Here is a 12,476-nt window from a genome sequence, read left to right as displayed (position 1 = left end):
CCCGTGATCATCGAGCGACTGAGTCATCGAGCTATTGCTCCGACGACTGCATTGCAGAATATTATTCTACCGCCAAAATATTTACCTGTTTTAAGTAATAATGAAACGCGAAAGTATAAAATTAGTAATTTCTACTAATTTCTTGATACAGAATTAATAGTTGTTTAAACTTTCTTCGAACGCTTCTAAAAAATAAATGAATTCCTAATTACAATAAGTAAAGTTAAGAAACTCTTGAACGACGATATCTTAATAGATTGTTAATTCTCTTTGGATGTATTAAAGTTTTTAATTAGGTAAGCAAGAGCTTTGGACAAGTTTATTTTTTCTCGTCTGAAACTATTGCGGTAGCGCTTGAAATTCAAGATATTTAATTAACAAAGTTAAATTAAAGTTATCGCTATATCAACCCATCATTTGTTTTTAAATTGAGGCTTTAATTGAAGCCTTAAAACCCATTATTCATTGTTATGTTGTTGTTTGTTATTAAAACAGAATTAGCTAAACTCGTGACGTACCCATGCTCGATTTTGTGTTAAAAATAATACAACAAAGTCATTCAATGTAGTAATAAAATCATCTAAATACAAAATAAATATATTACATTAGTCATGTCCTGGGCTTCACCTATCTATATGGTAATGAGACAAAAATATACCTTTTAAATTCGAGATAACTTTCTCTTTGATGAAAAGGCTACGATTTTTTAAACCGCGAGTTTAATTTATTCAGAATGAGTTTATTGTTCAAAAATATATTTTTGACACAAGATTTTATTATTGTCAGAGAGATATGTGTCAAAATATTATGTTCGTCCGTTGATGACGGAAACGTCTGGAGCCGTTCCAGGTCATGCTTATCATAATAATGCTTCCAAACTAAACGTGTGTACAAAATTTCAGCTCAATTGGTTGAAAACTCGAGTTGCAAGATTCCACCCGAGACATAGGGGCATAGCGACATACATTACATTGCAAGTTCAATAAAAGCCTGTAAAATAGACCTTTCATTTTTTCACGTCTATTTCAAGATAGGTTAATGACATTTCTCGAATTTAAAAAACTATTACTTACATATTCCATATTAGAAACCTTTTGCAATTATGTACTTTTTCGCTCATTGATGTCTGTAAAAATAACCATCATTATTGATTTTTCAAATCTTTTCACATGATAAACGCAGTGCAATTTTTTGATGCAGAAGTTTATAACAAGTACTTTTTCTGTCCCATTGCTAGCCTCTCTCTCTTTCTTCCACGACGCCCGGTCTAGTGCTATATCGCGCCATCCTTTATTGAACTTATTCAGTTTATGCTTATTAATTTTTTTTTCAGTTTCGACGTCCGCGGTCGGTCGTTCAATAAGGCGTTGCAGTGGTCGGATCCAAATGCGTTCGGGCCCCGTGCATATTTCGCCACGGTCGCCCGGCCAGCCTCCCTGACACTCGACACCGTCCAGTTGGATGATGAGGGCGTCTATCGGTGTCGCGTTGACTTCAAGAACTCTCCAACGAGAAATTTCCAGATACGGCTCTCTGTCATTGGTGAGTTCAATTGTTTTTTTAATAGTTGACTGAGGGAGGCAACAGGTAATCCTAAGGATAGTAGCTTTTTCGAGATGGGCAAGTTACTAGGTATTTTAATGTATATGTTATTTTGTAAGATTTAATTTAATATAATTGTATAAATACAATTAATATGTAAATATAATGTAATACTAAAGTATTTGTCATTTAATTTGATTGTGTCTTATTAAGTAATTTTCACCAACCAATTTTCACTGTTAATAAAACCTGTTTAAAGATCCCTATTTAGTGTATACTTTAAAAAACATCTTTAATTAAAAAACAATATTTAATTTTTATTTCAAATTTATTCAAAATTTCATAATGGAAAATGTCTAAGCAATACATCGATATCAAAATAAGTTGAATCTGAATTCAAACCAAATACGAGTCAGAACACTCAAAACACAATTAGCCAGCTAACGAGTGAAAAGGCGGTTAACGGTAAATCGCGATCTAAGAGAAACGAGCCATCTGCTCTGGTTCCCAGAGCGAAAAACTTTAGAGTAACGTCTGCTCTATGCTGGAAATTTATAAGAGAGCCTTATCTAAAAAGCCAGCCTTTCAGAGGCTTTCGAGCGAGCGATGCAAAACAAAGCTTTGTTAGAACTCCTTTTGAATTTCGGTTAGAATGAGGAGGTTACACATGAACCGGGCCGTCAAAGAAGACTCAGTGCCGTTATTACAATAATGTACCGCGATATCGCGTTTGGAGTGCCTTTCGTAAGGTACACACTTCAATCTGACGAATGTGTATTGCTGTCTCGCTCAGGCTGGCAAAGTGGGAGATAGACGACGGAATATCGCTCATTTACTGATGCAGAAAATATTGTAGATGGAAAATGTGGAGCCCGCGACTTTTTTGAAAGATAATTGTTTGCTTCTCCTAGTTTAATCTCTAGAGTTGGAATTTTCCACGCAGTTTCCATGACAGTGCATTATCATGATATATATGACCTGATGTACCCAGGATTGGTTCCCTAGAGAACTCTTCAACAGTTTACTGCATGGACATGAATTACCTAATATGTGGCCTAAAATCTTGTGCCACATCACACTGTAATAACGCTGCCTCTCTCAGCCTTCAAACCGAAACACAACCATGCAAGCACTGCTGTTTGGCGGCAGAAATAGCTGAGAGTCAGGTACCCATGCCGACGACATTTGTACCAAGGTCTACTCTGGTAAATATAGATAAAATATTCGTTTACTGGGGGAATTTTCTCGATGTGTCAATATTTTTTCATACCTTAAGTGTTTAGCATTATAAATAACTATATAATTAGGTATATATCTGTAATTTCGGTAGTTTGGACTCCTCACCCACACGCCAGTTAAACATATTACTAATGATAACGTGTTTGTTCTCTACTTCACAAAATGGTTGACACATTTGTTTACAGACAAAATAGTCGCTTTCGGAGGGAATTTCTCTATGTATTCATGTTTTAACATAACTTGAGTATTTTAGTACGCCTCTGGTTTATTTCATGTAATAGGATAATGAATGTTACGTTTATTTTTAAATCTCAGTTCAATCTTTCAAAAAAATATTTATAATAATAATAATATTTATTTCAAATAATTTAAAAATCCATATTTTGTTAGTACTTCTTAACCTATATTAGTAAAAATGAAATATGATATCAAATTACAATTAAACTAAACAAATTAAAACTCAAAAATAATCCAGAGAAATTACTCGAGCGTATGAGTCTCGAGGATCACCCTTTTCACGAAAGCCGTGTTTATGTGCACTTGATAAAAATATATATCAGTCAGTTTATTAACTTTCTTACTAGTGTGCCCTGGGCTCCGACACTCAACGGCTAAGGAAAAAACTGGAAAAACGGGAGAGTTATTTGCTTTCGCTTGACATAATACTCACAGATTCTCTGTAACTCAATTTCATCATGAAACTATATATTGAAAGACATGAATACTTCATAATATTTACATCTGTTTCGGAGTCTCTTTCGCTTAAATTGAAATAAAATCTGACACCAGTTAGCAATAACATACTCGAAAAGAAAAAAGCTTTGTTGTAAGTAGATTTAAAAATAATTAGACATTCAAAAAAAGAATGTGATGGGCACTAAAAAGTTCTGGCACATAACAGAATTGGGTATCAAAGCCATTTTATTAGCACAGGCGGCCGGCGCGGGCGCCTCGCCTGAAATTTATTACGTCGCCCCTTATCTACATATGTTTATCTTTGAATTTTAAATTGTAAACGACCGTTGATATTCCTCGTACGGCGCTCTTTTTAGGGCGCCGTTATAGGTGAAATGTTCCATAAAATGTAAATTTGCGAAAGTACGCACCACTTGTTTACCACGTTGTGTACGAAATAAATATATATTTATAACAAAATTTGTAATTAGTACTGTATGGTCGATTCAGCGGACGCTGAGCTTGGACGCTCAACGGCTGAGTAAAAAACTGGGAAAACTTTGCCCGCTGAATACTCGATTATCTTTTAAGAAAAGAGTTCTCTCTGCTTAATAATTTATTTTTTCTTTCTCATAATTCATCATTTTGTATCTGTTGTTTGTATGTTTATATATCACCTATATTTGTTATTATATAGTTATTCATATTTATGCTAGCTTGTTTTAGCTAATTTAATTATCATATATTGTAGTATATGTAACTTTATTATATTGTGTTACTTTTTACGCCACATTTTTTTTTTGTCCAAATTGCTGGTAGAATATGCTTTAATCATTAAGTTCGCTAATTGCTTTTAAGTATGTTTTTATTTAGAACAATAAAGTTTAATAAATAAATTAAATGCTCAGAGGGAAAAATCAATATGAACAAATTACAAATCACATGGTGACATGTGATATAAAATGACACACATACATTGCTGATATAAAATGACAAAAGATTTATATCTATACATATAATAATACTCTTCATAGTCGTATACATCATGGCTGAGGGTCGTGGTCATTATGTGGAATGAAACACACATAACAACTTTCTTGGCATTAATAATGGAGTGGTTTGCCATTGCCTTCTCCTATTCCTTGTATGTACAAGTTAATAATCAACCAGTGTGCAGGTTTCCTCACGATGTTTCCCTTCACCAGAAACAAGTGGTGGTCGGTGAAAACTACTATATATGAGACAGATTGGTATACAAACTCATGTGGTACGAGTAGGATTCGACCTTGGGACCTTTCGATCCAAAGGCGAGCGTCTTAAACATTATACCACCACCGCTTCTAATATATATTATAATAATACTGTATTTTACAATTCAGTTACAGAGAAAAATAATATCAAGTACTTTCAACATATTTTATTATTTTATGTTCAAATCAATGTGTGAGCATATGTTGAAGCAAATCGTGTAAATTAGTATTACACTTATATTCCTTACACACCTGAAAATTCAAATTCCTAATCTAGCATAATCGTATGAAAAATCAATGTAGAATTTGGACTAGAAATTAATAAACAAAGTTGGATTCACAGCAAAAGCAGAAGTACCAAATGCGTTCCAGTTAGTCCATAAATAACGTACGTTCTCTGAAACACTGCAATACCGGCTTATGCTAATATGGAGGTGATTCACCTCAATATTCTAGGGCAATAAAACCTAACCCAGAGTCCTAGGTGAGCAGCAAAACCATAGAAATCTGAAAATGTTCTTATCTCTGCATCATCTATTTGTTGACTGGTAGAATAAGCCTCAGGCTTTAAATCCGACTTTTACATGATTTTTGTTATTAAGTTAATTGAATAAAATTATTTATTTATGTAGAGATAACATCACCAGTCTTTTAGCACAACGAAGCATGTTGCCAGTATTAACAATACTATTAAAAGTAGTACAATATAAAACTCTTCGTTCAAATAATGTATTAGAAAATCAAATATTTCACACTACACAAATAAATACATAGATTTGACACAGACGCATTGCGCCTCGTCGCGCAGCGTCTTGCTGTCTTGCCGCGTTTGTCGCTCACTTACGACGCCAAGTAAGTATACCTTGCATGTGTTGATCGACTCACATAATGATACGGTACTGTTGACTTGTAGAATTTCGTATGGTAATGTTGTAGTTAATGATTGAGTGGATGTCGATCGTGATTTGTTTTATTTTTACTGGAAACTTTTCCTACTATTTTTTAAGTTGGTTTACTAAAATAACTTGTAAGTAGAGTTGCTACTAGCAGTTGAAAATAAACACTATGAAGTTTAAAAATATTTGATGAATAATATAATAACATAAGGTGCGTTCAGAGTTTTATCTCTTGTTGTTATTTACACGGGTACCTAATAAACAAATTTTGATAAAGTTTGGTTATCAAAATTTGTTTATTAGATTATGCGTGATTGAACAATATATATGAACTAGGAGCTCCCACTTCTAGTTCATATTCCGCTCTAGAACACGATCACTCCATAGCCTCTCGTGGATATTGTACAAGGCTGGCAAATAATAGGAAACAACTGCATCCTCAAAGAGTATTGATGTCCGACAATCGAATCTTAAAATTTCCAATGTTTATTTTTATTGTAGACAGCCGAGAACAAAACCAAAAAGACAAAAAATATAACAGTAATATCCAAATTTTCGTATTTTACAATATTATTAGAAATATTATTAAGCAACAGACTTATGTTTAATTAACTACCCAAAACTATTGTAAATTAACAAATGACAGGCAGTTTTATTAGTAAAAGATATATTTAGATGCTGTTTTTATTAATTTACAATTCGCTTACGCACCGGCAACTTTTCAAACGAAATATACACAGATCAGATAATCTCAACTCGTAGCAAGATTGTAGGCTTCTCGTAGCACTCTCGTAGAGTTCTTTTAGCTACTATGGCGTTCGTAGCAGTTCTGTAGTGTATCGTGGCGTAGTAATTACACATTTAAAATTATTCTTGCAAAGTGTGTATAAAACATTTTAAAAGAATATTATATGTGTGATCGGGTACTTTTTTATAGACTGGGTCGAATGTGAGATCGATTTTGACTGTTAAAATTCCATTCCAAGACTTTTAAATATTAAAAGTCACCTCTCTGTTCAAATAAATAATAATAATTAAAAAAACAAAAAAATATATACTAAATTGTAACTTTTTCCTAAATGCTATTCATATCCATAGTAATCGATTCGAGCAAAATATCACATACATTAAATTACACAACCAGTATTTAAATAAACGTATTCAACGGACGAAGGTTAGTTCGATATAAATGACCTTAATTACTGAAGTTGACCGAGCATCGTTCGGGCGGCCGACTCGTTTTTCGGCTTCCAATTCGGAGCAAAGCCTATTTATTTGTATGCAACTACGCTTTATTAGTTGCCGTTTAGCAAGCTGAGCCATTTATTTGTCCAACAGTGTAATGTGTCTGTGTCGGCGATGGTTGTGTAAAATAACGAAAATGCAGAATTGTTTAGGGTATAGAACTGTTTTAAAAAGAAGAAAATACAAAAATTCAACATTGTCACATTATGTGAGTTTTATGTAAATAATATATCTTCCCTAACTAAAAATTAAACTAAGAAGGTTTGCTCGTGATATTTTGTATCTTAAACAAGATCTATGAAAACTTAACTACATACCAATCAATGATGAAGTGTTTATTTGCTGAATATGCTGCATAAAAACACATTCAAACATTACTCAATAAATATACATACACACACAGGTATCGTTAATGTTATATGGGTAGTGAACAAAACAGGCATTTTTCAACGTAAGAAAAACGTAACAGTTCACTGTCCAGCTAGGCACTACGAACAGGTTGTACTCCTATATTTTTCACATTCTGTACTAGTACGTACTTCCTCGCGTAATTCTTTCCAGGCGGGTTTTGAGTTAAGTGAAGCAATATGTAACAGTTAAGTGGGAGGTGCAGTAGGGCCGCTGTAAGTCATCGCCTTAACACGCCAGTGTACTGCGCACATTTCATATTGTTTAAACAAGAACCCGCGCGATGGCCATACATCGTCGATTATGGCATCTTTCGAAATAGGAACGCTTTTTTCTTTTTTTGTGAATTATTGTGATAGGCCAGTCTTATTTTTGTATTTATTTTAGAAAACATTTAGTTACTACTATTGCTGGCTTGAATAGTTGAAGCGGTGGGTTAAGACGCCCGCCTGTGGATTGAAAGGTCTCGGTGCGAATCCTACTCGTGCCACATTAGTTTGTATACCAATCTGACTCTTGTGTAGGTTGTAGTTTTCATCGACCACCACTTGCTTCCCGGTGAACGAAAGCATCGTGAGGAAACCTGCACACTGGTTGATTATTATTATCTTGTGTGTGAAATGGAGAAGGTAATGGCAAACCACTCCATTAATAATTCCAAGAAAGTTGTTGTGTGTGTTTCATTCCACGTAACGACCGTGACCCTCAGCCATGAGGAATACGACTATGAAGTAGAATACTGGCTGAAGTTTACTTTAATTTGTGATTTTTTTTGCGGAACGGTTTAAGACTGCTGACTGCATTTCACATTAACTACAAAAAATATAAAAGATTCGTTAAGTCTTCTGGTTGATCTTATGATACAAGTCTAGTTTTTATATTTAGAGTCATGAGTTTAAAAAATACTTTACGTAATATATATATATATATAAAATCTAAAAAATAAATGAACGGAATTCGATTCAATATTTATTTCGAGGTCAGTACTTATTAATTTTAATTAAATTATAATATACAAATACTTTTATAAGAAATTCTACGAATAGAATTACTTTTTCTTTTTAAATGCTTGTATGGTCACATGTCATTCGGTACAAACATTTTTAAGCGAAGCATGTGACATAAAATACACAGGCCACAGCACTTTTGCTGACCTCTTTTTCGTTTTAAATCGTGCGACGGAAAATGATGATGCAGTTGTTTTAGTGCAGAAGCGCAGAAATGAAATGTGATGTCGGTGTCGGAAAACATTCAGAATTGCGAACGTAAATACAATCTACCTGTTTAAATGTTAAGATTCAAATTAAATCATTTATTCCGTGAATAGTGGTACATGTTGACGTTATACATAAATTGGATTTAGCCAACCAACCCTGTACTAATTAATTGGTGCACTGTTGTCTTAATCTCTCGATCAATTAGGCTCTCAATTGATATCATTTTACCGGATTCCAACATCGATGCATGTTAAGCTGTGACACTTATGTCACGGCTTAACATATTAATACCAAGCAGGCAAACAGGTATGCGTCCCACTTGATGGTAAGTGGTCACCACAGCGTATCAAAGCCTACATCTTTAGGGTTGTTGTCTAATTTTACACTGCATCTTACTCTTCAAACCGGAATACAACAATGCAAGCACTGCTGGTTTGGCCGCAGAAATATATCAGAGACCTTTGTGTCAACCTGTGGTCAAATTTTAATTTATTTTATACGTGTTAAATAATGAAGTACTTTGCGTCGCTTATTTAAGACCAAAAAATTAACATAAAAGCAAAGTGTAAACTATCCGTTTCTATCACAAATTTTAGAGTAATATAATACGATAGAACAATGCTCAAGTCCCGACTGCGCGCAATGTGATTACGTACCAACTTTAAGTGAATTGCTTGACATGAACTTGCAAAACTTAATTGTTCTGATATAAACGGCTTAGTACACTTTCCTTTTAAACAATCTTAGTAGAAACACGATGCCGTCAACTAGATTCATATTACAATAGATTTCACTTTGTATTGTACGAGCGAGATCGACGACGCTAGATCCGCTGAAGGGTTGTCTCTGTTTAAGTTTTTCTACCATAGACAGTGATGTACTTTTTATTACATAAATTTTATTATATAGTTATATCCCTAGGGACATAACTATATTACGGCTTTTTCTATCTTACTGACATATACGTTGTTTTCAGTTATAATTTTTATTGTTTTCTTATTAGCAAAATATTCATGAGACGTTCACGTGATGTAATGATTTATCTCAGCTTTAATTCTAAAATATACGAGGTCTGTACGGAGCTAACGTATATTCTAATGGCATGAAATAAGTTTCGCTTTAGTATGATAAATATGTGATTATTAATTAAGATTATCACTGAAACCATCCAGCGATACCCATTCAGTTTAATCACAGAGTTTAATCTCGTCCCAAACAAGCTGTAGAGAACTAGATCGCCCACAATCGGCCCGAACACTAAACAAACGATAAAACAACCGAATATTTGTGTCGAAACATCACAAAACTTGTCAATTATCCCAATCTCATATAAAGGAACCCTTCCGTTCGAAATTCCCTCAAAACTTCCGCAGTGGAGGCGACAAGAATATAAAAAGCACCCGCTCGGCGAATTGCGACGTGCGCGGGAAACGTTCGCTTGAATTAATAAGTACAACACGAAATTTGAATTTAATGAAACAAGTTGGCTGCGAACAGCTGAGCGAATATCGATCCTGTTATAAGAAATGAACTGATGCTGAATAATCGACTCAATAGGTACAATGAGCGACATTTCCCTAAGCTTTCTATTCGTTGTGAATTATTTTTTTACGATTTTGTATACTTTGTGGAAGTAGGTCGGGCATTATTAAATGCAGAGAATGGTCTCGCATACGTATTTGAAATATGAATTGACAAAAATTGTGTACCTATTGAGATATTTGGTTCATTTGCTCGTCGTGATGTAATCAACTGTTTTATTTTGCTTTTAGCAGCAGGTGAAAGGAAGGGAATAGGAATGATTATTTTCTTTCATTATAAGAGCTATCTGAGTGACCGAGTTTCTGTAGTATTCTAAGCTAGATCGTATTGCAGGAACCATTGAAATGAAATTTTCATGCTATAGATGAAATTTCCGTGCATAATTCTTAAATGAATGTCTCGAATTTAACATTAATTAAAAGCTTGTTGAAATTTAAAATTTCCACAAAAGCCTGATGACAGAAATAAGTAAAATATTTTAAATATAATATAACGTGATCCAAAAAACAATTTCAGATTGGCAAGTTGCATGAATAATTGTTAATATTTGAAATATAAAAGAAAATCCATATATTAATCCGCGAACCAAATAAACTTTTCTCATCCATAAAGTCCCGTAGACCACTTTCCATATATTACCTAGCTAGTCGTACATAAAATCTCGTAATTTTATGAAACACGGAATATTCTGGCCAAACGGGTCCGTAAGGGCTTCAACAGACTTTATGTGGAATATCGATGAAAATATTGCTATTCGAAATTTAAATATTACCTGTTCAATTTATTACTCACCAGTACTTATAATTTATTCTAGAATAATATATTCTATGTATGACTTTAATTTCACTTGGTCTTTCATAAATATTCTAAACTAACATTTAAAAAATTCACTATTGTATATTCTGAGCCAATCACAATTCCAAAAATAATATTTAAAATCATTTCAGTAATGACTTGCTTTTATGGTACAATAGGGCTGGCATATTTGTATAAACAAAAGCCCATAAAATCAATTTTATTAAAAGACCATTTAAATAAAATTTTGCCACACTATACTATGACGAAATGTTTATGTCCATACATAACACCGATTCATCGAATCGCTACTATCATCGCAGTTTTGTTCGCATGTATGTCGCTGCCTTAAGATCGAAACTATCGGATGTCGTAAAACCCCATGCTTTTCAGTTACGGCTTTCGGGGCATGGACAAATTTTCAAGTCATATAAATAGTGTTGCTGCTATAAAGTGTAGTGTGCTCCAGAAACGCAAAGTTGCCATAAACTAGAGTAATTTGTATACGGAATTTGCAAGAGGTTGTTAAAATATTATGGGAACTATCAAACTGTTTGTGATATATCTATGCAAAAAAAAAAACAATTATTACATTATCAAATTTAAATATTTGATAATGTAATAATTGTATAATAATTTACATTCTACTTGGGGCAAAAATTAATACATTTTTTGTATGTATGTATGTTTGATTGTTGGTTTGTAACGCGATAACTTTCGAACCGTTAGTCCGATTAGATTTTAATGAAATTTAAAAGGTATGTAGGATATAACAATAGAATTTTTATGTTCGTGGGGCATCAAAATTGGTTCAGTCTTTTTTGAAATATTTACAACTCTGTAAAAATAAATTGTGTTCGCAAGGTCTAAGTTCGCGGTACACAAGAACAACAATAGATAGAACAACTAGTAAACATTTAAGGACAAATCACACAGATTGAGTGAGCAACACGATTAGTTCGAGAGTTTTTTATGGGATACAACTCAGCGACCGCGGCGTTATGGTTACGTTATCGTTGCCATATTTTATAATATATACATTGGGTAAACATCTAAGACTTTAGATGATTAATCGAGGATGATTAATGGAAAATATATCGAATCCAGGAATAAAAAAACCACAAATCTTAACCATTTACATGATTTACACGTGTATTAACTTTTTCCTTACCTACTTTACTTGTCTTATTTGTGTAGTTCAACTAAAGCTACATATATAGTCATTGTACAGTACATTGATATAGTCAATTATTATAATTTATACATAACGTCACATCTAACAACATCCAACTGAACACAGTTTTAGCGCCACGCAACGTCAAAGCTATGTATTATTCATGGCTCATAATTTGAGACGTCTTCGTGATTTGTGAACGTGATACAATTTATTTGACTGGAACCGAACAACGAACACTAAAAACTGTCAAATTCTAATTCAGTAATTTTGGCATAATGAAGATGTCACTTACATTATATAATAATCTAATAGTAATATAATCTTCTCTCGATATAAATTTACTATTTATACGACTGCCCAAAGAAGGAGTTATGTTTTCATGGTTTATGTACAAGTACAATAGGTATGTGTTTTACAACTGGTGATCATAAAAATATATACAACTTAGCGATCGATCGCTCTGCTTGTCTTATGCCGGCTACACACTATC

At 33.4% G+C, this 12,476-nt stretch overlaps 1 protein-coding gene across 6 annotated transcripts in view; it reads left to right on the top strand.

Annotated features, from left to right (window-relative positions):
* LOC128677215 (nephrin-like) overlaps nucleotides 1-12,476 on the top strand; it is an 87,057-nt gene that overhangs the window by 38,887 nt on the left and 35,694 nt on the right. For all 6 annotated transcript variants that reach the window (XM_053757900.1, XM_053757899.1, XM_053757902.1 and 3 more), the window contains exon 4: nucleotides 1,334-1,542. In XM_053757900.1, the coding sequence (XP_053613875.1) occupies nucleotides 1,334-1,542 (209 nt within the window). The remainder of the gene's footprint in view (nucleotides 1-1,333; nucleotides 1,543-12,476) is intronic.

Source organism: Plodia interpunctella, chromosome 17 (genome assembly GCF_027563975.2).
Source record: "Plodia interpunctella isolate USDA-ARS_2022_Savannah chromosome 17, ilPloInte3.2, whole genome shotgun sequence".
Taxonomy (NCBI): domain Eukaryota; kingdom Metazoa; phylum Arthropoda; class Insecta; order Lepidoptera; family Pyralidae; genus Plodia; species Plodia interpunctella.
This window is presented reverse-complemented; position numbering and strand designations above follow the sequence as displayed.